Genomic DNA, 26,332 nt, shown 5'->3' on the forward strand with positions numbered 1-26,332 from the left:
AACGGAGGCCCAGTCATCAAGTTGTTTTCACTACTCACATGGCTATAGGCACAAGGAACTGGTAGGAGCCTCTGAAAAGGATGTAGGCCACGTAGCACACCCAAATATTGGCCGTAGTGTTCATCAGCAAAAGGAGGCCTGCCTGGAATGCTGTCACTACACCAATCACAAGCTCTGACCAGAGCGTCCAACGGATTTTCACATAGCCTGCAGCGAAGGAGGTGATGGCACCTGGGAAGACACACCAAGTTGTCAAGAGATGGGTGACAAGAGCAGGTATGGACAGCAAGGCCTCCAGTTTCCAAGGTAGCACTCTGATGGGAGGAGGGAATTTAAGTGCTGAATTTAAGTGTTGAGAAATTAGCAGGTTCATCCAAATATCACCATCAGCGAAGGTCATTCTACACACACAAAGTTTCCTTAGCATAGGGATGGGGGACCTTTTTCAGACAGAGGTCTACATTCCCTCCTGGACAACCTTCAAGGAGCCACATCCCAGTTGCAAAAGCAGGTGGAGCAATGAATGGAAATTTTACCTTTGTATGGGAAGTTAGTTTCACTCACACACCCCTCTCTATTTTTCATCCAGGCAAGCAAGATCTATTATCAGAGTTCAAAGACCTATCCCAGTCAGGCAAAAGCACTGAAGGAGGGTGCAAAGTAGGGCCAGTAAGGAGTGCAGCCTAGGGAAGAGGGAGTGTGGCTGAGGAGGAGGAATAGTCTATGGAAAGACCTGAGGGCCAGGAAGAGAGGCCTGGAGGGTTATATTGGGCCTCAGGTTTCTTAGTGGATGGTTTTTGGAGATGTTTTAATTCAAGCTGAATTCCAAAGTATTCTGAGGTAGTGAAATGTCCCATACCAAAACTAGGTGTGGTTTCACAGTAAAGGATATTACAGTCTGTTTCCCTAGGTCAGTCATTGAAAAACACTGTGGGACTTTTTTTTTTTTTTTACTCCCAACACTACACTGGAGTGCTTTTTTTTTTTTGTCTCAGCCAATGGCAGAACACAACAGCCTTCTTAGAATATTTTAAGCCCCAGGTGTTTAAGCAACAACATTCTGTATGAGCACTTGTGTCTGCTTACCTGGATCATTTTTCATTCCAGACATTTCATCATACCTTACAGTGCGAGACACACATACACCCAATAGCCAAAAATCAGTAATTTCATGGAATGCTTTACGTTCCGGGAACTTTTCTGGGCAGTGGGGAGATTTGCCCTCTAACATAAATAATGCTATGAATATGGTAGAAAAACGTGCTCATTTTGTTTATAGAACTAAAACAGTAAATGGTTAAGCAGCTGAAATGTGGGGGCATTTTTTACTACTGTACAGATGACAGTATCCTAGAACCCCACCCCCACAGCCCTCCAGATACTGCTGGACTACAACTCCCATCAGCCAAACATCTGGAGGGCCATAGGTTCCAATCCCCTGCTCTAGAAGGACTATGGTGTAAGTCTATTTCTGTGTAAATTCTGCAATGAAAAGTGCATCAGGAGAGAAATCTTTGCCCTTCCTGGTGGCTCCAGCTGTAAATGTTGAGGGTAGGTTGCTTAACAACTTATAGGTCTCCTGTAACAGGTACCAATGAAATAACGAAACCAAGCATACACCATAGCTATGATGATGTACATCAAACAGTCTTTCCGGAGGGGGGGGGAGAGGGATCTTAACAGGATGTTATAAAACATGCTACCAGTTAGGAAACTGTGGTGAGTTAGAGGCAACTCAGGAAAGCCAATGCTCTTTCCAAGCATACCTTCCACACTAGCACCAGACTTATCAAGGTCTTACGTGCAGCCACTGGTGCATCTGCTCCCAATGGTCCCTGTTCTGGCTGGTAGTGACCCTACCATTTCTTTTGGTTGTGGATGGCAATGTGCTTTGCCCCTGAGCTAAGACACATACATATGTATGCTGGGGCTCATATAATCTGCATCAGCCTTGTAGACCAGCCAGAGGAGGTGTATCTTGTGTATACTGGTGTATACTGCTGGGGCAGGGGAGGATCTGTTCTCTTACATAAATAATTATCTGAAAGTGCTAGAAAAACAGAACAAAAGCCTGCTCATTATGCAAAGACTCAGCACGTGCAAGGCCATATTTCCATGCAAATTTTCATGGTAAACTTGTCGTCCAGTCACTTTCCAATGATTTCCACAATTCTAGAAGGACATTTTTCAGTCATCACTGTAATGGGAACCACTTCCAAGTAGATACAGATAATGGGTGTAATGCAGCCTTCCCCACCCCTGCTGCCCTCCAAATGTTGCTGGACTACAACTCCCATCATCCCTGACCCTCTGACCATGCTGGATGGGGCACATATGAGTTATAGTGCAAAACATCCGGAGAGCACCAGGTTGGGGAAGGCTGGAGTAATGGATAGGGTCTAAGTTACCCCTTACATTTTCCATGCAGAGGGACCCCCAGCTGCACCACCCCAACCAGCTTTAAATCCAAGCAATTTCAGCAAAATACCTTTGCATGAATATACTTTAGAACCATGGTCTAGGACTCTCTGCTAGGTCGCTAGCAGGGCTCACTTTCGCTTCATACTTGGGGCATAAAGCAGAAAGAGTGAGAAATCAGGGGAAAAACCAATCAAGCCCAAATAGGAGGCGGCAAGTTCTATATACCAAGGAGCGTCGAAGCGGCTTCCACACCTCCGTTGTAGATTTTTTTGTTATCTCTTGTGGGATAAATCTCATTCCACAAAATCTGCACGTAGTACAGCATCAGGTAGTAGCCAGCAGAATTGAATATCCACCAGAGGGACCAAAGTCTCAATTGTGGCAATCGTATGAATGTCGCCAACTCCTTTAACATCCGGAAAAAGACCAGGTTCTGCCAGGCAGTGGCCTTGTGCCATACTGGCTCCCCAGCCACAGGGTTCATTTTGTCTAGCTCGGAGGGCGAGGTACCATTGCACACAGGTTCGTTCCTGTTGAAGAAAAGGCTGCGTTTGGGGCGTTCCAGGAAGAGAGTCAGGAGCAGCCCAAAGGACATGAACCCCAGTGAGATGTAGTTCAGGGTCATGAAGGTGGTACCCCCAACTGTGACACAGAGCTGCCCCAGCACAGAGCTGGTGAAGACTCCCATGAGCACAGAAGAACGAGAATAACTGGCCATGCGCTGATAACGTGAAGGGGTGACTAGGGAGAAGATGTAGGAGGAGTAGGCTACCCGTGCAGCCATAGTGATGCCGTAGAAGAATTCCATGAACTGCATGGCGAGGATGCTGGTCCCGAAGATCAGGAGCAGCCAGATGGCTATGTGGCTTAGGCTCTGCAGCACCAACACTGGCTTGTACCGCAGGTAATCCGTCAACAGAAAGATGGGCACCAAGACAGCCATGTATGAGTAGGAGAGCACAGGGGTAATTTCATTGGTTACCTGCAAGAGAAAAAGCAAGCCAACTGCAATGCCTTCTAATAGTGAACCAAAACCACATCCCTTCTTGAAAGGACCAAGTGATGCCAACCCACGTTGGCTTCGAGAACCCCAGTGCGGTAAATGTTAGGAACATAAATTCTCACTACATCTGTGGTCTAATCTTAGATCCTCTAGTTTCAACATACCCCCCCCGAAACAAAACAATAACAACATTGATTTGGAGCATGCACAGAGCCCTTACATGCTACCCAATGTAATACCATGAAGGTGAGCAAGTTTGGATTCAGCTTTAAACTGAACTTCCTAAGACCTACTGTAAATCAATGAAGCTTCAACATAATCAACCCCAGCACATGTGCAAGCAGCTTCTACAGGAGACAGCAGACTGGATTTCACACTTGTTCTGCCATAATCCAAGAATCCACAAGTGCAGTATGGTATACCATATCAAGTCAGACTGTGGGTCCATCTAGCTCAGTATTCTCTGCACCAGCAGTGGGCAACCAGTGGCCCTCCAGATGTGGCTGGATTCCCAACTCCCACCATTCTCAGCCAGCATGGCCAATGATCAGGGATAATAGGAGCTCTAATCAACAACATCTGGAGGGCCCCCAGGTTTCCCCACTCCTGGTCAGCAATGGCTGGTAGCAGCTCCCCAGGATACAAAATTGGGGGGCACAGCTAATACCGTGGAAGACAGAAAGAAAATTCAAAGGGACCTGGATAGGCTGGAGCATTGGGCTGAAAACAACAGAATGAAATTCAACAGGGATAAATGCAAAGTTCTACACTTAGGAAAAAGAAACCAAATGCACAGTTATAAGATGGGGGATACTTGGCTCAGCAGTACGACACGTGAGAAGGATCTTGGAATTGCTGTTGATCACAAGCTGAATATGAGCCAACAGAGCGATGTGGCTGCAAAAAAGGCAAATGCTATATTAGGCTGCATTAACAGAAGTATAGTTTCCAAATCGCGTGAAGTATTAGTTCCCCTCTATTCAGCACTGGTTAAGCCTCATCTTGAATACTGCATCCAGTTCTGGTCTCCGCACTTCAAGAAGGATGCAGACAAACTGGAACAGGTTCAGAGGAGGGCAACAAGGATGATCAGGGGACTGGAAACCAAGCCCTATGAGGAGAGACTGAAAGAAATGGGCATGTTTAACCTGGAGAAGACTGAGGGGATATACGATAGCACTCTTCAAGTACATGAAAGGTTGCCACACAGAGGAGGGCCGGGATCTCTTCTCGATTGTCCCAGAGTGCAGGACACGGAATAATGGGCTCAAGTTACAGGAAGCCAGATTTCGACTGGACATCAGGAAAAACTTCCTAACTGTTAGAGCCATACGACAATGGAACCAATTACCTAGAGAGGTAGTGGGCTCTCTGACACTGGAGACATTCAAGAGGCAGCTGGAGAGCCATCTGTCGGGAATGCTTTGATTTGGATTCCTGCATTGAGCAGGAGGTTGGACTTGATGGCCTTATAGGCCCCTTCCACCTCTACTATTCTATGATTCTATGATTTCAGGCAGAAGAGATGCCAGGGATTGAAACTGGGGTTTCATGCATACAAAGGATGTGCCACCAAGCTATGGCCCTTTACCCCTATGCTTGCAGATATCTGGAAAAGGGCTACATCAGCCCTTCCCAACCTTTGGCTCCCCAGATGTTACCAGAGTACAGCTCCCATCATTCCCGGCCATTGACCATGCTGGGTGGGGCAAATGAGAGTTGTAGACCAACAACATTTGGGGACCCAATAGTTGGAAAAGGCTGACCTACATGATAAGACTATGCTATAAATCTCATATTCCAACTCTTCCATGGCATTAATCTGCATTCACAGTATTCTACCAGCAGAGTCAAGGTTAATTTTTACCACAAGTTAATACATCCACAGTATCTTTCTGGAAAAACACACTCAGTACTTTGTACACTCTCACTACTAATCATCCCAGGGAAACGCACATTAAATGCTACGGTTCATCAAGCTGTAGTCAGTATGACCTGTATTCCATCTTCCAAAATGCATGACCTGACATTTTCTTGTAGTAACACCCTTCTGACTAGATCAGCTCACCAAGCCACCCAGACTTCACCAAGCACTCCATGGTTCACACTGAAGTTCATGTCTGCATGCAAGGATTGGAGACAGCAAGGAATCCTTACTAGGGTCACCTAGCCCAATGTTCTTCAACCTTGGATCCTCAGACACTGCTGAACTACAAGTCCCATTATTTCTGACATTAGCTAAGCTAGTTGGGTAGGATGGGAGTTATAGTCTAATACCATCAACCTACCTGCCTCTCCTGTCCTTCTTATTTGCAGAAATAAGAGTGAAGACAGGCAAGAGCGAATTCTCAGAGGCAAAATTATATTGTTGTCTAAGGGGGGCTCAAACTATTTTACTGATATATGTTAGTGATTTCTATACTGCTTCTATGCCTCCCAAAACAGCTCACAATAAAAAGCCAAAGCAATAGATTACTAACTCATAAATACAAAACAAGAGCAACAGATAGTAAAATGGATAAACGCACTACAGCCAAGCCCCTTATTCCTACAACAGAACACCAGTCACCCTAGTTTATCTTAACCCAAAGCAGATTGGAAAAGAATAGTCTTTAGGAGGGTTTGTCTAAAAGAAATCAAGGAGGTACCTGAAAGCAGCTCTTGGGGAAGGGAGCTCCTTAAACAGGAGGCCACCACCAAAAAATCCCTATCATGTGTACTGCCTGTCTAGTTTTACCCACTGGTGGATCTACGTGCAGGGCCTCTGAGGCCAATTGGAGGGGCCAGGCAGGTTCATATGGGTATAGGGGGTCCATCACCTGTCTTGAACTGTTAAGGGCATTAAAGGTCATAACCAGCTCTTTGAATTGGGCCTGGAAATAAACGGGCAGCCTGTGCAGGTGATTAATATTGGAGTAATATACTCCGAGTGGCTGCCCCAACTAACAGCTGGATAGCTGCATTCTGCACTAGCTGAAGTTTCCAAACAGTCTTCAAAGACAGCCCCACCTAGAGCATGTTGCAGTAGTCTAATCTGGATGTAATGAAGGCATAGGTAACTTGAGAGATGTGATGTACCAGCCAAAGCTGGTAAAGACCACTCCTAGCCACTGGCACCTGTCCTTCCACAGATAGCGCAGAGGCCAGGAAAACCCCGAAGCTGCAAACTTGGTCCTTCAGAGGGAGCACAACTCCATCCAGAACCTGTTGATCATTTCCTTCCAGGCTAACTGGCTTTCCTTGAACCATGATTGTTTTTAAATTAGAGAGGAACTCGTTGCAACAAACTCTGAGAACCACAGCCCTGAAAAGCTGTCAGAGGGCAAGAAGTAAGAGGGCAAGAAAGTACTGGCTGGAGAAAGAGTTCTTTTTGTGCTCAAAAGGGACTATATGCTGTTTTGACTATTTGTTTTTCGGTATATTTTTGCAATGCACCGAGAACACTTTACCCAAGACACATAGCAGACAGGCATACTAAGACATGCACAGTACTGTGTGCTGATTCCAGGAAGGGAAGATGTTGGTGGCACTCAAATCTGCTGAATTAAAATGTCCTAGTCCTTGGTTTCTGAAAAAAGCATCTGCTGGTCACAGTTTCTTAATTACAAATATTTGGCCTTTTACAAAAACATTTGGAGCTCCTCTTGTGTTGGAGCCCAACAGCACCCCCCCCCAATGTCCCTTGCTAAGGAGGTCAGCTAAGCTCCAGCCTCTTTTGATTGGAACTTGCTGGTTTTTCAGCCATGGAAACAAATCAGCAGGAAGGACTCTGATCCTTGGCCAGACAGAGCTGCCCTAGGACACAGTGGGGGTGGGGGAACACGCCATGAGGAGTGGGGGAAGGAAGAGGCTCATGGACACGCTTGTGGAAGGCTCAATTAATTTGCACTGTCAAGAGAGACAAAAAGTGATGGTGGATGCTGTAGGGGATATTTGGCCCAACCACCCTGTCAGGTTTTGATTTAAATACCACCCAGACCATGAAAGTGCAAGTATCTGTGTATGTTTTACACTGAAGCAAATAGCCCACTGTCCAAAACTGAAGCTGCTCTGGAAGTTAAAAGAGAAAACTGACTAATCCTAGATTAACATTTGATTCGTCCACAACTATTTTGTTATATTTATAAGACCTGACAAGTAGCTTTTCTTTTTAAAGTGCACAGACTTGGAGCTATAGCAGCAACTGCCGTCTTCTCACTAAATCCCACACAAGGCTGCTAGTCCTAGATCCTGAGGCGGCTCCTGTATTTATGGGCTTCACAGAAGTTGTTGGTTTATTTAGTCCATTTATATTGCCCCCTTTTCTCATCACGGAGATACATGGGGGTTCCCAGACAGTCTCCTATCCAGGCCCACACCTTCTTAGGAGGCCTCACCCAGTACAATTTTTCCATTCTGTACAGAAGCTCTTTCAGAACCTAAAAAACTTAGTTAATGGAAGAAAAGGAAAGCAAGGGAAGGAGGAACACCCCCCCATCCCCCCAGAGAGAGAGAGAGAGAGAGAGGAACGAAACAGGACAGGAAACCAACAAGAAAAAGAGAAGGCTCCGCTAAAAGAAAGCGAATTAGTTACAAGAGGAACTAAAGAGATAATAGACCAAGGTAAAGCCGGCACATGAATGACTGAGAAGCAACTGCCCCTCTCCTGCAATTGCAGGAATTTGCAGCTAATGTAAAAGAGGCAGATCAAGTCAATTGAATAATTTGCATATTTATGGATGGTTCCTGTTTGGTTTTCTGTTCAATGACTTTTCAAAACATTAGCAAAGGAATCTGAACATACAGTTGATAGGCTGAGCCGACACACAAAGCTAGAAATCTTTGTTCTGGGACAATAATTATGGAGATGGTCCTGTATATTTTCCTGCTCTAAGAAGAGTTTGGTGTCTGTTGGCATGAGAAGCAGATTTTTAAACCTTGTCCGGCAACGTGTCTTAAAGTACTGTCTGTTTGAATTCAATCTGTTGAATCGTTTGGCCTATCCTTAGAAGGGCATTAAGTGCTACCCAACAGTCTTCAGTCAGTTTCCCTGCCTTTTAGGCTGGAAGAAGTCAGGAAGAATACATACAAGTTCTAGAGAGAGTCTTGGCACAGTACTCCTTGCTTCCACAATATCAATCCCCCAACAGAGTGGGAAGTTGGAGACTCTATCCGGCCAGGCTTCACAGTGCCAGTGAAAAGGTTAAATATAAGTTAGAACAATTAAAAGACAGAGAGCGGGCAAACTTATTTTCATAAGTTTGGGCAGATCTTGTTTCCCCTCCCTCAGTTCTCTCAGCATGTGAAGAAACTGCTCATGCAGTAATCAATCAGCATGCCTATGAACCTGAGCTTTGACCCTTCCAAAAGGGCAGAACTGGAAGGCAGAACTAAGTGACCTCATGGCCACCTCTCCCAGCCAGGCCTGTGTGGAATGATTCTTGTCACAAGCAAGAGCTGCCTATGTCCCACAGAAATCTCTGAGGACAGAAAATAGAAATTACTCTATTACTCTACAAAAGAGAGAGAGAGAAGGTTTAAACATAAACCACCAGGAAATCAGGTCAGAGTTAGCTCAGTAAGGCTGTTGCAAAATCCCACTTATCTTCTTTAAGGCAGATCAGAGTTCTCTAAATTAAAACAAAATTGAGCCTTTCCCCCCTTTAAAGTCAGTAATCAGAAAAATCCACACAGCATTTGTGAGCAGTTTTCTATTGCTAGTTGGTTAGTAGACAGGCTAGCCAACTGAAATTTATTAGGAGCAAAACTTACTCTTTGAAAAGTGTGGAAGATTACCAATACAGAAGTTTTTATATCATTCTTAAACAAAGAAAAAAAAGAAAGAGAAAGCATTTGCACTAAAATTGCTACTTTACAAAATAAACAACTGAAATAGAATCTAATATTATGTAAAGTTAAGCAGGGGATCTTCAAGCTTCCCTGAACATGATTTTTATTTCTGTTTACATCATGGAATTGGATTCTGTGGTCTCCAAAGTGGCTCCCATAGGCACCATGGCACTCTCGGAATCCCCTTGATATCCACTAAGACCCCTGCCACTCCTAATTTCTTTTTAATTTCTTTTTTTAATCATGGATGGTGCTGGGCTAGTTGGAAAGTAAAGTGCAGGCAACCAGACACCCCGCCCTCTGACCTCACTTTCCCCAGAATGCCTCTGGGCCAGACACACGGTGTGTTCTCCATGATGTTTTGTTTGGTTGTCTTGTTTTTGAGGGGGGTGTGTGTTGGGGAGATGTTTTGCCCACTTTTCTTTTGTTTGGTTGCCATGTGGGTGTTTTGCTACATTTGGGCGGTGTTACCTCCTTTTTTATTTTGGTCTGTTTTGGGTTGTGCATAAATACTTTGCCTTTTGTTGTTTTGTGCACTGGGGGGAGATGTCTGAGCTTTGCCAGTTTTTCTTCTGTGAGATGAGTACCTTGGGGTGCCAAAACAGTGTCCTAAATTTACAAATGTTCTCCAGGGGGTTAAAAGGGTTAGAGCCTCTGTACAAGGGCGCAATCTGGTAAAAATTCCAACGATTTCAATGGAAAAGATTAAACTTATGGTGAACTCTCCAGTGAAAATGATGAGACTCAGAAATACAATTACTGTTCTTCAGTGCTATGGGACCATTCCCAAGTTAATGATTTTAGCATATGACTTTTAAAATATTTCATAGAAATGTTCATAATGATACTGTTTACAGAAGATGGTGGTCAGGTGGGGAGAAGCACAATGGGAAATTAGAGAACATTTGACCTCCATGACATCCTTGTGATGAAGACAAAAGAGGTGATGCCAAGAATAAGATATTGCATGTATGCTTTTAGTGTAACATTCATGGGAATTTTTAGATATATTTTTATAATTGTTATATTCTTTCTTTGTGTTTTGTATATGATTCATTTTGTTCTCATGTTATGTATATTGTTTAGAGATTTATTGTTTAGTTATGTTTACTTAAAATGTGAACTATTGTTTTTTATTATGAAGAATTTATATTGATTTTTTATCTTGTAAACTGCCCAGAGACCTTTGTCTATGGGGCAGTATACAAATGTAGTAAACACAATAAATAAAAAATACTGAATTCTGATGTCAGATCAGTTTTTCATTTTTTAAAAAAAACTATCAGTGGAAAAAAAAAGCTAAAATATTTATTATCAAATTAATGTTATAGTACTCAATTTGATTCCTTGTTCTGGATTAATACCTTGTAATGTTCCGTTCTTTACCTTGCGAGTCACCGCCCCAATCTCCTCCCAGCCTACTTCGATTTTATGAATGCACAATTATCCAGTAACCCCTCCTGCCCAAATGGCAATTCTAACAGTAATTGTAACTGAGCAGAATAAAACCATTGTTGTTTATTAAGCCTCAGCAATCACCTGAGCAGAAATACACTTCCTTGCAGCTGAACCCTCTCCCTGAAATTCTGTCAACACCAAAAAATAAAATAAAAAGGAAAAAGGAAAAATAAAAAAGGAGGTGGGTTTGGCTCTATTTAGAATCCTGGTCTGAGTCCAAGTGTTTATTTACTGGCAGTGACAGATAAACAACACTTCAATATCTGAGAGCGGAGTTTGAGTTAGCAATCCCTGCCCTCAACTTATTACTTCCAGATAAAGAACAACTTTTCGAGTATCTAGGAAAGCTTGAGGGTTCATTGGTAGATGAAAGCTACCAGCCTATCAAGGAGAAAGGGGAAGTCTAGACATAATGCCAAATTGCGGTTTGGCCTTTGTGAATGAGCACTCAGGAGCCTTGTGTTCACACGCTCCCTCCTCTTCCCCCCATTCTGCACACTAATTCCCTGCCTCCTACTCTGGCTTGAAACATGTGGACCATTTAGTATAAAAAGTTGTACTCTAACTTTAAGCTCACCCTGTAATCCAGCGATAGAAAAACAGTTTGTCAGTTGGGTGGGATTGCAGTCCCTCTGAAACAGCAGGCCCACAGCTTGGGGCTACTCCTTCTTTGTCACTAGAGGCCTGCTCACAGTGGTCCATGCATTGGCAACCTCAAGACTCAATTGCTGCAACACACTTGATGTGGGGTTGCCTTTTTACCTGGCCCAGAAGCTGCAGGTAGTGCAGAATCCAGCTGCCACACTGCTCACAAGAGCAGGCCACTGGCACCATGTTAACTCCGCTGCTGAGAGAGCTGCATTGGTTGCCAAGCTGTAACCGGGCCAGATTCAAAGTTTGTTGTCTTAATTCACAAAGCCTTAAATGACTTAGGCTTGAAGTACCTCAAGAACCACTTGATTCCTTATGCTCTGCCTCAATTACTGAGTTTTTTTGATGGGGCACTGGTGGTGTTTTCACAAGCTCCTAAAGTTCAGCTGGCCTTTACCAGGGGCTAAGCCTTTAATTTGGCTGACCCTGCCCTGTGGAACTCCCTGCTGATAGAGGTTTGGCAGGGGCCATCCGTGTTTGTTTTTAAATGTCTTCTAAAACTGTATTACATACAGTTTGCCAACTAGCTCTTATTGATGCAATTGATGCTTTTATTGTAATACTGTGTTTTTAGTCTGTATATCACCTTATGGTATTTTATATGTAAATGTGATTTATAAATATTTTAAATAAATAAAATAAAAATGAAACTGTTTCCTTCAAACCAGGATAGGAGGCAGGGAATCCCTGTGCATGTGAAAAGGTGAACAAGGGAGCGCTTAAGCTGCTGACTGCTCATCCAGGGTCACAAGCACGGTTTGGTGTTCTGTCTGAACCAATCCAATGACAGCTGGATAAGTTGCACAACCGATTTCACTGGATTTATGAGAAGGACGACCATCCTCACGTCATGTATTTCACATCATCACACTCTCCTCCTTCTTTTCATTATTACTGCATTCTTCCAAGATGCTCTGTGCTTGCTGGCACAGAGCATCACATATTGCTGAGATTACTAGAGAATACTCAGGAGGAGATTGTGAAAGAAGTGGGGGTTATCGCTGAAATAGGAAACTGATGACTGATTTCTTAGCTGCAGTTGGGGGCAAACATACACTTGGAGGCCATCAACTGGCAAGAAGGAACTCTGTGACTTTCTTCCATGAGTACCCACCCACCCAAAAGTATTAGATTCAAAGCAAGCAGGACAACCAATGAGGAACTGAATGAACAGGAAGAAAAAGGGAAATCTTAAAAACGATGCCAATTATTGAAGTAATAAAAAATGTGTTATGCCCAACATGTCTCAACATATTGCATTCTTCAGGGCTCTTCAAAAAGATCTTATATTGTTAGAAGTTCACATTGTGCGGGCAATTCAGATGTTTGCTTTGCTAACCTGCTGAACAAGCAGGCAACAGGCAGAATATATGTTCAGGCTGAGATTCTTTCTGGTTTTACTTAATTCAAAAAGGAACACATCACCACATTGCATATTACAAAATACTTTTCAGTAATTCCACTGCTAGATTAACAATGTGGAGCACAAGCCATTCCCTGACAGACAAGTGCTGCTGTATGGCAAGAGTGAGTGAGTGTGTTGGCACTGGCTCGATGGAACCCTCTTCTCTCACTGCCTAGAATTATGGAGTTGGAAGGTACCTTGGCGGTCATTTAGTCCAACCCGATACTCAACGTAGGATTTACAATGCAGGATGTAAACTCAGCATCCCTGAGTTGGCCATCCAGCTTCTGCTAAAATACCTCAAGAAAAGAGCCCACTTTCTCCCGTCAATCTGTTCCATTTTGAACAGCTGACGCCATTAGGAAGTTTGTCAAAATGTGGCATTCAGGCCATTACTTGTGACAGGAGGCCTATGCCTACCTGCAATCCATTAAGTCACACACAGATCCCACTTCCACATGCACAATTACACATGGGGGGGATGAATAATCCTTTCCCTCCAATTTCCCAACCAACAAACACTGGGAAGAATATGGGGGAAAGCAGGCATTCCTAGCACCTCATCCTGAACTACAAGCTACTCAGAAAAGCTTGCTTCATTCTCATGTCAGTACTTTCTTTGGCCACCTGCACCTCTTCCTTGACCTCACCTCTTCCTTCGTGAAGTTCTTCTCCGATCCCAACAGGTAGGGAGTGATGAAGCTCTCTCCAGGTCTGATCTGGTTCATGAAGCCATAGAAGCAGAGGTAGAACACAAGCAGTTTCCAGCGGGGGTCTGGCAGTGGGTCTGGTGGCTGCTTTTCAGGGTTTTCGGCCTCAGCAGGCATAGCTCACCAGGATCACCTCGATCACTTGTAGAAGAGAGTAGTTCTTTTCAGCATCTCTGTCCCTTTGCAACATACAGTCTCCAATACACAGAGGTTATATCCCACCCATGTGTCTGCAGAAAAAGGAGAGAGTTTGGCACCACATCAAGTGTCCTAGTGAGAACATTATTAACTAATACCTCCATCATCTGGCTAGGAATTTAGTTCATTTTGTTGCAACAAATCTAGGAGAACAAATAGCACTGTGTTTTCCCCCTGCCACTGCACATGTCTTTAGAACACACGTAGCCTGCTTGTACAGGGGGCCAGTGACTATTTCAATGGAATGTTTGAAGGCTGCCAGATCAGAACTTCAAATAACCAAGGAACATTGAAGTGTAGCCGAGTTGATTCAGCTGGGCTGCTGTGTTTGGAAGCAGTGAATGATAAATATTTGTATTATCTCTATTATTTGCAACATATGTGTCCTGCCTCTGCTTAGAACAAAGGTTGGTTTAGCCTCACAACAACCTTGCAAGGAAGGTTGGTCTGAGAAATAACCAAGATCACCCAGGCTCCATCACAGCTGAGCAAGGACGAGGCCCATGTTTGCCCACATACAAATTCAACACTGTAGCTGCTGTACCGCACAGATTCTCAAGAACAGTAATTAGTAGTAACAACAGTAGCCAATACTAATTGTCACTGTTATTCATGCTCTAATCAATGCCCACGTTAGATTGTCATGCATTGTACATGAAGCTGCCTTTCAAAATCACGCAAAGATTTCAGCTGGTTCAGGTGGCTGCGATGAGGCTCCGAAGAAGCACTCAGCACCATGAAACATGGCTGCTCATGCAAACACTTGATAAGTAATTGGAATTAATTCAGTTGTGTGGAAATGAAATGTTGTTATGTGTATACATTCTTGTGGCCTTAAACTGTAGTGGCTGTTTCAATGAATTATTGGATTAAGGGCAGGACATAAAATATATTTTCAAAATAAATGAGCCTATTATGCCTGCACTGCAAGAGAGACCCTAGTTCAATACCCGAAACTTAAGTAAATAGAGATATGTCCTGCCATCAGCCTTACATACTATATATATTTTACACACAAGGGAAGGGAAACAGATTGAAGAGATATAGGAGAGAGACCAGTTCTTCAAGGCCAGAACAAAGTGGTGAGCTACAAGTGGGCATTTTTATCTGGTTCTCATCCCAGGAGGATCCTTGATTGCAGGAATTCTTGCATGAATAGCAATTGGTGGCACTTGCTCCTTTGGCCAACAGATGGGGCCAGAGTGTCCTTTTCCCTTCCAGGGCAACTGGCAGCTGGCGCAGAGGGCTCATGCTGCCAGGGAGGCAAGAAATCCTCCTGCGGCTGCTCCTTCTTTGGCCAGCAGATGGAGCCACACTGGTCTCCCCTGCTGAGGTGTTCTCCCTTGGGAGCCCTTGGTCACCTACAGTTCCATACTGCAGTTTCAGAGATGAGAACACAACTGATCTCACAGATCTTTTAAGTGCTTAGAGTGTTCTAGGGAGTTAAAGTTGAAAATTATCCATGAAGAGAATGACTTATCAAGTTGTTATGCATTAATTTTGAGGAGGGGGGGAAAAGAAAAGGATTGTTTTTTTAAGATAAAATAGCCTCCCCATCAAATTAAAATGGGAAAATCCTATTCCTCTGATAGAAGAAATGTAAATGTACTGCCTTCAAGTCGATTCCGACTTATGGTGACCCTATGGATAGGGTTTTCATGAGGCTGAGAGGCAGTGACTGGCCCAACACTCTAACCACTATGCCACACTGGCTCTCTTAGAAGAAATTACTCATGTCTAAAAAGAAAAATGACAAGATATTTCAGATCAAGAACCATGAAGAGGAGGTGTCTATGCTGCTGTCCCAGAGTCCCATCCACAAACCTGTTAAGCTGCATCTTCATTTGGCTAACTGTGCAGTCCTCTATATGTCTACTCAGAAGTAAGTCCCACTGACCCCAATGGGGCTTATCCCCAAGTGGGTACAGCATTGCAGCCCAAATCATGTAAAATCCAAATGCACTGAGTTTCACAGATCAGTATTTATTATTTATTTACTATTTGATTTATATCATGTTAAAACAAAATATCTTTAAAAGCATTTCTTAAAAAAAAGCTTTCAAAACATCTTTTAAGATTTAAAACATTTTAAAAAGAAAGTTTAAGAACATATTAAAAGCAATTCCAACACAGACGCAGACTGGGATAGGTCTCAACTTAAAAGGCTTGTTGAAAGAGGAAGGTCTTCAATAGGCGCCGAAAAGATAACAGAGACGGCGCCTGTCTAATATTTAAGGGGAGAGAATTCCAAAGTGTAGGTGCCACCACAGTAAACGGCCATTTCCTATGTTGTGCGGAATGGACCTCCTGATAAGATGGCATCTGCAGGAGGCCCTCACCTGCAGAGCGCAGTGATCGACTGGGTATATAAGGGGTAAGACGATCTTGCAGATATCCTGGTCCCAAGCTGTACAGGGCTTTGCAAACTAAAAATAGAATCTTGAACTGGGCCCGGTAGCAAATGGGCAGCCAGTGCAATTCAGTCAGTAGCAGGGTGGCATGTTGACACCCCAGTGGGCAGTCTTGCCGCCGCATTTTGCACCAGCTGCAACTTCCGGACCAATCTCATGGGCAGCCCCACATACAGCGCATTACAGGTTACCAGGGCATGGACAACAGTGGTCACGCTATTCCGGTCCAGAAACGGCCACAGCTGTCTTACCAGCCAAAGCTAGTAAAAGGCACTCCTACCCATGGAGGTCACCTGGGCCTCTAGCGACAAAGATGGATCCAGGATCACCCCCACACTACGAACCTGCTCTTTAAGAGGGAGTACAGCCCCATCCAAAGCAGGCAACTGACCAATTATCCAAACTCGGAAACCACCAACCGACAGCACCTCCGTCTTGCTAGGATTCAGACTCAGTTTACTGGCCCTCATCCAACCCACCACTGAGCCCAGGCAGTGGTCCAGGGCTTGCATGGCTTCTCCCGATTCAGATTACAGAAAAAAAGAGCTGGGTATCATCAGCATACTGCTGACACCTCACCCCAAATCTCCTGATGACCACTCCCAAGGGCTTCGTAGAGATGTTAAACAGCATGGGGACAAGATTATACCCTGCAGCACCCCACAGCACAACTGCCAGGGGGCCGAAAGACAGTCACCCAATGCTATTCTCTGCGGACTACCTTGGAGATAGGATCGGAACCACTGTAAAACAGTCCCTCCAATGCCTATCTCACCACGTCGACCCAGAAGGATACCATGGTCAATGGTATCAAAAGCTGCTAAGAGATCAAGTAAGAATAACAAGCTCGCGCTTCCCCTGGCCTTCTCCTGATAAAGGTCATCCATCAGGGAGACTAAGGCTGATTCAGTCCCATAACCAGGCCTGAACCCAGACTGGGATGGGTCAAGATAATCTGTTTCATCCAAGAGTACTTGCAGTTGCTGCGCCACAACCCTCTCAATCACCTTCCCTAAGAAGGGAGTATTTGCCACCAGTCGATAGTTGTCACAAACCAATGGGTCCAGGGTGGGCTTTTTCAGGAGCGGTTGGATCACCACCTCTCTCCGGGTGGCTGGAACCACTCCCTCCTGCAATGATACGTTGACCACACCCTGGATCCACTCAGTCAGACCCCCTCAGCAAGCTTTAATAAGCCAAAAAGGGCAAGGGTCGAGAGGACATGTTGCTGGCCGCATCAACACAAGCACCTTGCCTACGTCATCAGGCTGCATTAACTGAAACCATTCCCAAGAAGTTGCAGCAGACGTTGCACTGGACACCTCACTGGGTACTACAGTAGATGTGGATGAGGCATCAAGATTGCTACGGAGGGGAGCAACTTTACCCTCAAAGTGCCTTGCAAACAATTCACAGTGGGCCTCTGAAGGGTCTAAAACGCCATTTCCCGGAGCTGATGTCAACAGACCCCCTGACAATAAGGAAAAGCTCCACTGGACGGCTACTTGAGGATGCGATGGTGGCAGAGAAGTGGGCTTTCTTCACCGCTGCTCAGTAGGCACGGTTATGATGTTTTACTCATGCCCAATCAGGCTCACAGCATGTCTTTCACCACTTGCGTTCTAGCCATTGTCCAGTCTGTTTCATTACCCTTAGTTCACTGGGGTACCAAGGTGCAAAATGGGCTCCACAATGCTAGAGAGGGCACTCTGGGGCAACAGTGTCAAGAGCCCGATGCACCTCACTGTTCCATAGCGTGATAAGGGCTTCAACAGGGTCACCTGCTCTGTCTACTGGGAACTCCCCCAGGACATTCAGGAATCCTGTGGATTCCATTATTCTCCAGGGGTGGACCAACTTAATCTGTCCACCACCCCTGCAGGGAAGGATTGGAGCCATAAGTCTAAACTTCACTAGGAAGTGGTCTGACCATGACATTGGGGTGACATCCACCACCACCCCCATCTCCAGACCACCCTTTCCTCCATCTGGAGCAAAAACCAAGTTGAGGGTGTGCCCTGCCCTATGTGGCGGGCCAGTGACAACTTGTGACAGCCCCATGGTTGTGATGGAGATCATGAAGTCCCAAGCTGGAACACCAGAGGCAGCCTCAGCATGGACATTGAAACCACCCAGCACGGTTATTCTGGGCTTCTCCAACACCACAGCTGAGATGGCCTCTGCCAGCTTGGTCAGAGAAGCTGCCAGGCAGCAGGATGGATGGTACACCAGCAGCAACCCTAGGTTACTGTCTCCTCAGCCTGACACCAGGTGCAGGTCCTCACAGCCAGCTCCAAGACACAGCGGTTTCCTGGTGACAGAGATGGAAGTTCTGTAGACCACAGCAACTCCTCCCCCCCCGTCCCTGTAACCTGTGCTGGTGTTGCACCGAGTATCCAGGTGGGCAAAGCTGGGTCAGATCAACTCCTCCAAGCTCACCCACCCATGTCGTGGTAATGCATACCAAATCGGCACCTTCATCCACAATCAAATCATGGATGAGAGTGGTCTTATTGTGTGTACGTGTGTGTACTGCCTTCAAGTTGATTCCAACTTATGGCGACCCTATGAATAGGGTTTTCATGAGGCTGAGAGGCAGTGACTGGCCCAAGGTCTCCCAGTGCGCTTCATGGCTGTGTGGGGATTCAAACCCTGGTCTCCCAGGTCATAGTCCAACACCTTAACCACTACACCACACTGGCTCTCTTCTTATTGTGTACTGATCTGGCGTTAAACAACGACACACACAGGCCAGTGGGCACAGCAGATGAGCAACGCGGAACCCATCCATGAGAGGAGCGGCAGCAAGGAACAAGGCGCAGATAGCCTTGCCCTCGTCTTCTATGGTAATTCACCACCTCCCCATGGCTATATTTCCCTCTACCCGTGATCACTGAAATTGGGGTGGCATCACCCATGTTCCTCCTAATTAAGACTCCTCCTAAAGACCTGTTATGGACCCAACAAGAGCCCACCAACAAAACCTGCCTGAACCAATTATCTCAGTAGGCCTCTGTGAGAATTGGGAACAGTCTACCCATTCAAACTTTTTCACACAGGGCCCATCTACTCCCCCTCTGTCTCACACCCGGGGAGGGCCAGCCTTCTGTCAGTTACAGACTCTCACTCTGAAGGCATCTGTCGACTTTCTTCTAGCATTCAGTTCACTGCACAAGCTCTCACCCTGTGCAGGAACTACACATGTACCACACGCCCTCCATACCACCAATGTCCTCTAGATTGGTTTAACAGAAAAATAATAAAACAAATTAAAAAAAGAAGGTAACAGAAGGGGGTAGCGCCCTTGCAACTCCCTAAGGGGCTCCCCAAGGAGCAAGGGCAGCTGGGCTTTAATGCCTCCTCACCCAGCCAGCAGCTGATGAAAGAGGCTGCAAGATTAACTGCAGCCTCTCTCTGGAGCAAGGGTCAGGCAGCACTTACCAGGGACTTCAGCTGTCTCGAGGGACAGCAACCCAAAGGAGCAAGCAGCAAGCACCCAGGGCACTCCCAGGGCAGGTCTTCTTCAGTCCCCTAGTGCTGCAGCTGTTCTCCTTTTCAGGCTAAAAGACTCTTTACCAATGATGAAGTGACTGTCTTACCCTATCTACTTTTTATAACAGTGATCTGCTTTTAAAATTCTTTTTTTAGCTATACTTCTAGTCACTTTTCATAGGCTCCTCAACATCTCTGTCACATAGATTCTCATAAGCCTAACCAGGAGCAGGAAACCTGTGGCCCCCCAGCTGTTGATGGACTCCAACTCCCATCAGTCCCAGCCAGCATGGCCAGAGTCCAACAATATCTGGGGGACCACACATGGCCCACTGCTGACCTAACCCATCCCCATTACACAAATGAGAGCATCACTTCATCCATACAGTTAGCTACTCAAAAGGTAGGTAGCAATCCCTTCCATCATATCAAACCCACTGCCTAAGCTTCACTGTTGCACAAAGCCATATGTGATTATAAATTTGGCTTTTTTGGCACTTCCTGCACAGCTGATGTCACCCATTTGTTGCTCTATAACCACCAGATAGGCTATAGTACAAGCAATGTAAAAAGTGAAAAGAGAAAAAAGCAACAGTTACAAATCAGATTTACTAATAAGTTGATCTTCAACATGTTCTCTGCTGGGGAAACTGCTCACATACATATGAATTAACATCCTAACCGAATCCTATCTCATCAAACCTATTCTGCAAAGTGAAAGGACTTACTCAGCAGTTGTATTAATTACAGGAAATCTGTTCCCTCCACACTTGACTAGTATGAATTCAATCAGGATATTGATTTCTCGATCTATATGTTGTCCTTTCCTAGTAGGAACAGCAATCATGTGCAAAATTTGTTAAAATCTGAAAAACAAATTGTTAATAAAAACTCTCTTATATCAGTTGGCTTTGCTCCCACACACCCGGCTGGATGCATTTTGATAGTGTTAAGGAGAGAGAGTTTACGTCTTCCCCATATATCATAAAATAATTTCTACAGTTCCAATATCCACTATCTATCTGCCACAAGATCAAGTTACTTTGGCCAGAATCCAAAGGGTCACACAAGGCCTCACAAACACACTTTTCACCCTCCCATGTTCCAGTGGCAGATCCCTATGTCTTTAGAAAGTCAAGCCTAAAAGGTCCAAGGTGCATTCCATTTGGTGCAAGGAGTTGCCTCTGAAAGGAGAAAAAAATTATCAGCTAATTCACGTCGTACAGTGCAGTGAGGTGTTCTGCTTGCTCACCCACAGCATCATAAAACTATGTTATATTAGAAGACTGCCCTAATCCACTACAGCTCTGTCCAAACAGAGAACAGATATGTTACTCTGCAGACACGTTGATGTATAGAAAAACCTGACTAGCAACTGAGATGGAGAGAGATTCCAGAAAAGTACATGGTTTAATAATAATAATAATAAAAATAAATAATAAAATAATAAAGTACATGGTTTAGCAGAATGTGTAGCTCTCCATTTGAGACTTTTAGTATAGAGTTGTAGAAAATGACTATACTTGGATGTTACACAACCTCGCTTTTTACATCCACAAGGTGGAGGTCAAATAAACCTTCCAGGAGTTGGTTTTAACAACTTTATTTGTGGTTGCTGTTTTATATCATCTCCTCAGATGACGTATCTCAGGCCAGCTGAATTTTCTCACATTTTTGCTGTATTTTGCCAAAATCACATTTTAAAGAAAAGTTGCCTTCTAGATTTAGAAACTCAATCAAAACTTGCTTTGTCAGGTTGTGCCAGTATACAGACATACCCCGCTTTAACGTTCGCAATGGGACCGGAGAGTATACTTTAAGTGAAAATCTACTTTAAGTGAAGCAATTGTCCTCACTCGTACTGCACGCAATCACCACTAGATGGCAGCAGCGTCATGCCAATAAAATGTACATTATTGCGAAGCACATGAACATTAAGCGGGGTATGGGGACGTATGGAGCATGTACGTTATAGCGAGGCAACGTTAAGTGAAGCAACGTTAAGCGGGGTATGCCTGTATCATCTCTGTTAGACTTGTGTTCTGTTCTTTCTCCAAGGAACTCAGAGCAATATCCATGAGATTTACAATTTCCATCCCAGGTACTACTGAGGCCCAGACATGCTTAGCTTCAAGAGACAGAAATAAATCAAGTGGGTTGGAAGTCAAGGCATCTTCATTTTGGAAAACACACACTCTTAAAAAATAAGATTTGTCCATCTTTATTGTCTAGATATCCAGTTCTCATTCAGCCTTTGCTACTCAGAACATATTCTCCAAATGAAATGAAAGTACACGGCAACTAAGCCATTTTTACCTCCTATAAAGCAAATACAGATAGGGTGCCATGCTGTCGCCGACAATATTTCAAGATAAAAAGAAACCTCAGTTCTTATTCTTTCATCCAGGCTTGAAAATTAAACTTGTCTTGCTCACCTGTGGCAAGTGACCAGTGCCTCCAGGTGGCCCCTACAGGATTCCTTTAGTGGTGATGGGGGATAATACATTGGAAGTGTGTTGATACTTTTTGTCTTTTAGGCTGTTGATATGGCAAAAAAAGGACTTATACTTGGGTTTAGACAGACAGGCTAGTAACCTTTGTGGGATTATTTGTAGTACTGCTCGAATCCCAATCCTTTTTGTGGATATGCCTAGGTCTACCACTATGCCACACCTTATTATGGTGCTCCCTCTAGTCTAAATGTTAAGCTGTGAACTTGTTTTATGAACACACACACACACAGACAGACAGACAGAGAGAATCCTAAATATGAAAGAAACGTGGGCCAGAATGTCATAAGGCCCCCAATATGAACACATCATTACTTGAACACAATGCAGTGAGGAGCCAGTGTAGTGTAATGATTAGAATGTTGGACTATGAGCTGGAGTTCAGAGTTTGAATCCTGACTCGGCCATCAAGCTCACCGGGTGACCTTGGGCCAGTCACTATCTCTCAGCCTACCCTACTTCACAGGGCTGTTGTGAGGATAAAATGGAGAAGGGAGAACCATGTATACCACTTTGAGCACCTTGGAGAAAAAGGTGGGATATAAATGTAATAAAATAGTATACAAAACAGCATAGTGTGAGAGAGGGCATTTGCAGTAACATCTCTCTTAATTTTAAATGCAAGTTAATCTGCAACCCCATGCATGCTCACCCACAAGCAAGTCCAGTCGAACACCAAGAGATTTATTTTTTGCTAATTGCATTGCTAATCAAGTTTCACTGCAGGGCGCTTTCTGAGACACCAATAGCCAGTAAAACAATATTAAAAACTGACAGAAGAAAACAAAAAAAATAGACAAAAGTGATATTCTGATAAGGCATGTAGCACAATTAAATATTTTCGTTGCACTGAAACAAAGTAGATGATATATAGTTTATTGGGTCAACTCCTAGTGGTCAAAGTGTAAGTTTGTGAACGTCAATACTTACGAGACAAGGAGAGCAAGCATCACCTTACTTGATCTCTGAAACATTGTGAAGTAAAGTCTGATGAGTCATGCCACTGCCTGTCCACTGGATTCACCACGATAGCTTTCAATAAGCAGTTATTTCTTTAAAAACTAATGCAATGCACACAGAAAGTATACTCCTGAAATAATTTTTTAAAACTAGCCCATTTAAAAACGTTTACACTACTCTTTTTGATCTAAAGTTTGTAAAGGTCTGAGCATATAATTCACACAAGTTAGTAATAGGAGTATGGCATGCCTACTGTATCCATAGAACCAATCCTACGGTCCTGCTGCACTGATAGCTGCTTGTGAAACATGCTTTTTAACAATTTCCCTTTTGTATCAGCTGTTTTGGCTGCTCATTTGTTTCTGGGCCTAATTCAAAGTGCTGGACGTAATATAAATGGCTCTACCCAAAGGACGATATTCTCTCATCAATTCAGTCAGCAGGAAAAAACCTCTGCTGTGCCTCCCACTACCATTAATAGCACAGTCAGTGGGTAAATGGGGAACAGGCCTTCCTTTCTGAATATCTGAAATAGCCCCCATCAACTGGTTTTCCATTGTCATTTGAAAATGTTTCAAATGACTTTTGGCCTAACTTTCTGTGTGGTTTTTCTTTGCTCTTTCTGGAATTTCCCCCCTGCTTTTTAAAAAAATTGGTTGGCTTCTCTCATCTGTGCCTCCCTTACTTTTTTCACAGTTGTCTCTGCAACACAGGGGTTCTTAACCTGCGATCCATGGATGAGCTTCAGGGGGTCCATGAAGCAGGGGCAACCTCTGCCACCATTTCCAATGCAATAAAATAAATTGCATTTATTTATTTTGGGTGGTCCATAGCTTTCATCAGATTCTCAAAGGGGTCTATGACCCAAAAAAGATTTAGAACCACTACTATAACATGCTTCATAAACTCTCTTCTGAAAATTAAGTCTCCCAATTCATGCTAATATTTTGTACGATTGAGGGTGCAATCCTAATCCCCTCATACGCTGTCTGAGAGAAGTTAAGATGTGGTTTATCTTGCTCTCCCCTGACTGAACCAGCTTCAAGTCAGAATAAATGACTTACTCTGCCATATCGACGTACACTGGTTGAAGTGACACCAGAGTCAAAAGATGAGGGGAGCATCAAGCCCGTGGAATTGGCAGAGTGAGGGGAAAACAAAGTTATGCTGCATCCTAACCCTCACCATCCATTCATCACAGCACCTGATGCAATTTACACCACCAACATTGCAGGTGTAATGAAATTCACCCCATGGGCATCAATGGAAAGGTGAGTGGAAAGTGAAGGAATGGAAAGTGAAGGTTCACACTTCCCCTGCTCCTCAACCCTGGCCAAAAGCAGTTAGAATGCAACTTAAACAGAAGACAGAACAGCGTAACTGCCTGGTTAAGAAGGCTCTGCCTGAGATGTGCTGAATGTCTTCTCAGATGCAGTTTAAATAGCTGGAATAACATTCAGCCACAACTGAAATGCAAAGATAGCCAGTCGGCTAGTCACATGTAGTATACTGAGCAGCTTTTAGTCAGCTGGCCACATTCCAGGTCATGAGAACTACCACAATTAAGCCTATTTATATTTACATACAATTACTTGCACCCACACACATGTTCTTACAGCAGAGGGAGAATCTAAATTCTGTCTGTCAATCACATTTCAAGCTCAAGATTCATACAGTTGGAAGGGACTTCTAAGGCTATCTACCCAAACCCCTCTCTCAATGCAGGAAATCCACTGCTATATTATTCCTAATAGGAGGACATCCAGCCTCTGATTAAAAACCTCTAGCAAAGGAAAGCCTGCTATTTCCTATTATGTTTGGGCAAAAAAAAACAAGCTTTCAAAAGGCTGAAAAAGTGAGTATGGCTATGTTGGTGGAAGTTGTACTCCAAAATATCTGGAGGGCACCAGGTTGGTGAAGGCTGTGCTAGCACAACCATGTACAAACTCTAAAAGAGTGCAATGGTCTGGTTTGACAAATGATAGTACCATATACACCACTTTATAACAATAATTGTCCAAAATCATGGGTATGACTACATAATAATCTGTGGGATCATCAGGACAGCTTGAACACAACGGGACATACTTCTGAGTAAACACTGTTGAGACTGCACTCTAAACAAGCAGTTTCAGCATACCTGTACGCTAAAACCTTCCAGTTTAGAAAGGTGTTGGGGCTATGAATAGTTTCGGTTTTAAACGTGTTTATTCTGTTTTTTAACTTGCTGTATGGAATTGTTTTCACTGCTGGAAGAAGGCCAATTATTTTAATAGCTGCTTTGTTATTTACTTTGTGTGTTCTGATATTTTCGTAATCTTGCTATGTTTATTTTTACTCCTTGCCATTAGCCACCTTGAGCTTTTATAGAGGAAAGCGACAGCCAGGATATAAACGTTGTAAAGGCATGTATAAATACCCCCACCCAGTAAAAGAAACCTTTCATCGCTATTGTTTTCGCTGTCCCACACATGGCTATGCGGGTGTCAAACTTCTGCCACAGAAGTAACATGAACGCACAGCGGGCTGCAGAAGGCGCCAGTTGATCTATTCTACATACACAAATCCCAGAAGATGGCAAGCGTGGGAACAAAAGGCGCTCCTCCTTTCAAGGCGCATAGCTTTCCACAAGATTACTCTTTATTACTCTCTATCTTCCCAGGGGCATCCCAATATTTTCCTCTCACTAAGACTGGTTCTGGTCCCCGCCGCAGGCCCCCCACGCCCCTTCCATTTCTTCTCCTCGCCCCTCCCGCCTTTACCTCTTGCTCTCAAATACACTGGTTCGGGCTCAGGCGCCTAATGAGCTGGATCCAGCCGTCTCCCAGCACCTACAGGGTGAGGATGATGCGCCTATAGGCACCTTCTGGAACAGAGACCTCCCATAGCATTTGCAGCCTCTCGCACGTGGAGAGAGAGAGGGAGGGACCGGTGGCTACTGGGGACTGTAGTTCTTACCGCGCACAGCCTCGGACAAACACACAATGAAACTACAATCCCCACAATGCACGGAGGGCGGCAGAGGCCCTATAGAAAAGCAACAGTACGCAAACGAGGCCTTTCCCTCCTTCCTTACAAAAATAATCAACCAGCTCAGTTAGTCTGTCGTGTGTGTTTTTTTCTGGGGGAAATGCAGTTTATTCATTTATGCCGTCCCACCCTAGTAACTAGAGATTTTTGATACCTTGAACTTCAACACGTTACTGAGTCCTGAGCACCACGGAACAAGACCGGCCTCGCTCGGCAATAACGCTCATTGTCAGGATGGGGCTGCTGCCTGCTAC

General features: G+C 44.3%; 1 protein-coding gene across 2 annotated transcripts in view; it reads right to left on the minus strand.

Moving 5' to 3' along the window:
- The window catches only part of SLC19A1 (solute carrier family 19 member 1), a 31,688-nt gene extending 5,732 nt beyond the window's left edge, over window positions 1-25,956 (minus strand). The window contains exons 1-4 of one of the 2 annotated variants that reach the window (XM_061609745.1): window positions 25,811-25,956; window positions 13,418-13,618; window positions 2,647-3,403; window positions 39-231 (exon numbers count right to left, since the gene is read on the minus strand). In XM_061609745.1, the coding sequence (XP_061465729.1) occupies window positions 39-231; window positions 2,647-3,403; window positions 13,418-13,594 (1,127 nt within the window). In that variant the 5' untranslated portion in view covers window positions 13,595-13,618; window positions 25,811-25,956. Of the gene's footprint in view, window positions 1-38; window positions 232-2,646; window positions 3,404-13,417; window positions 13,708-25,810 lie in introns of both variants that reach the window. The other variant, XM_061609744.1, reaches the window with a different exon arrangement.
- Window positions 25,957-26,332: the final 376 nt, after the last annotated feature.

Source organism: Rhineura floridana, chromosome 2 (genome assembly GCF_030035675.1).
Source record: "Rhineura floridana isolate rRhiFlo1 chromosome 2, rRhiFlo1.hap2, whole genome shotgun sequence".
NCBI classification, from domain to species: Eukaryota; Metazoa; Chordata; class Lepidosauria; order Squamata; family Rhineuridae; genus Rhineura; species Rhineura floridana.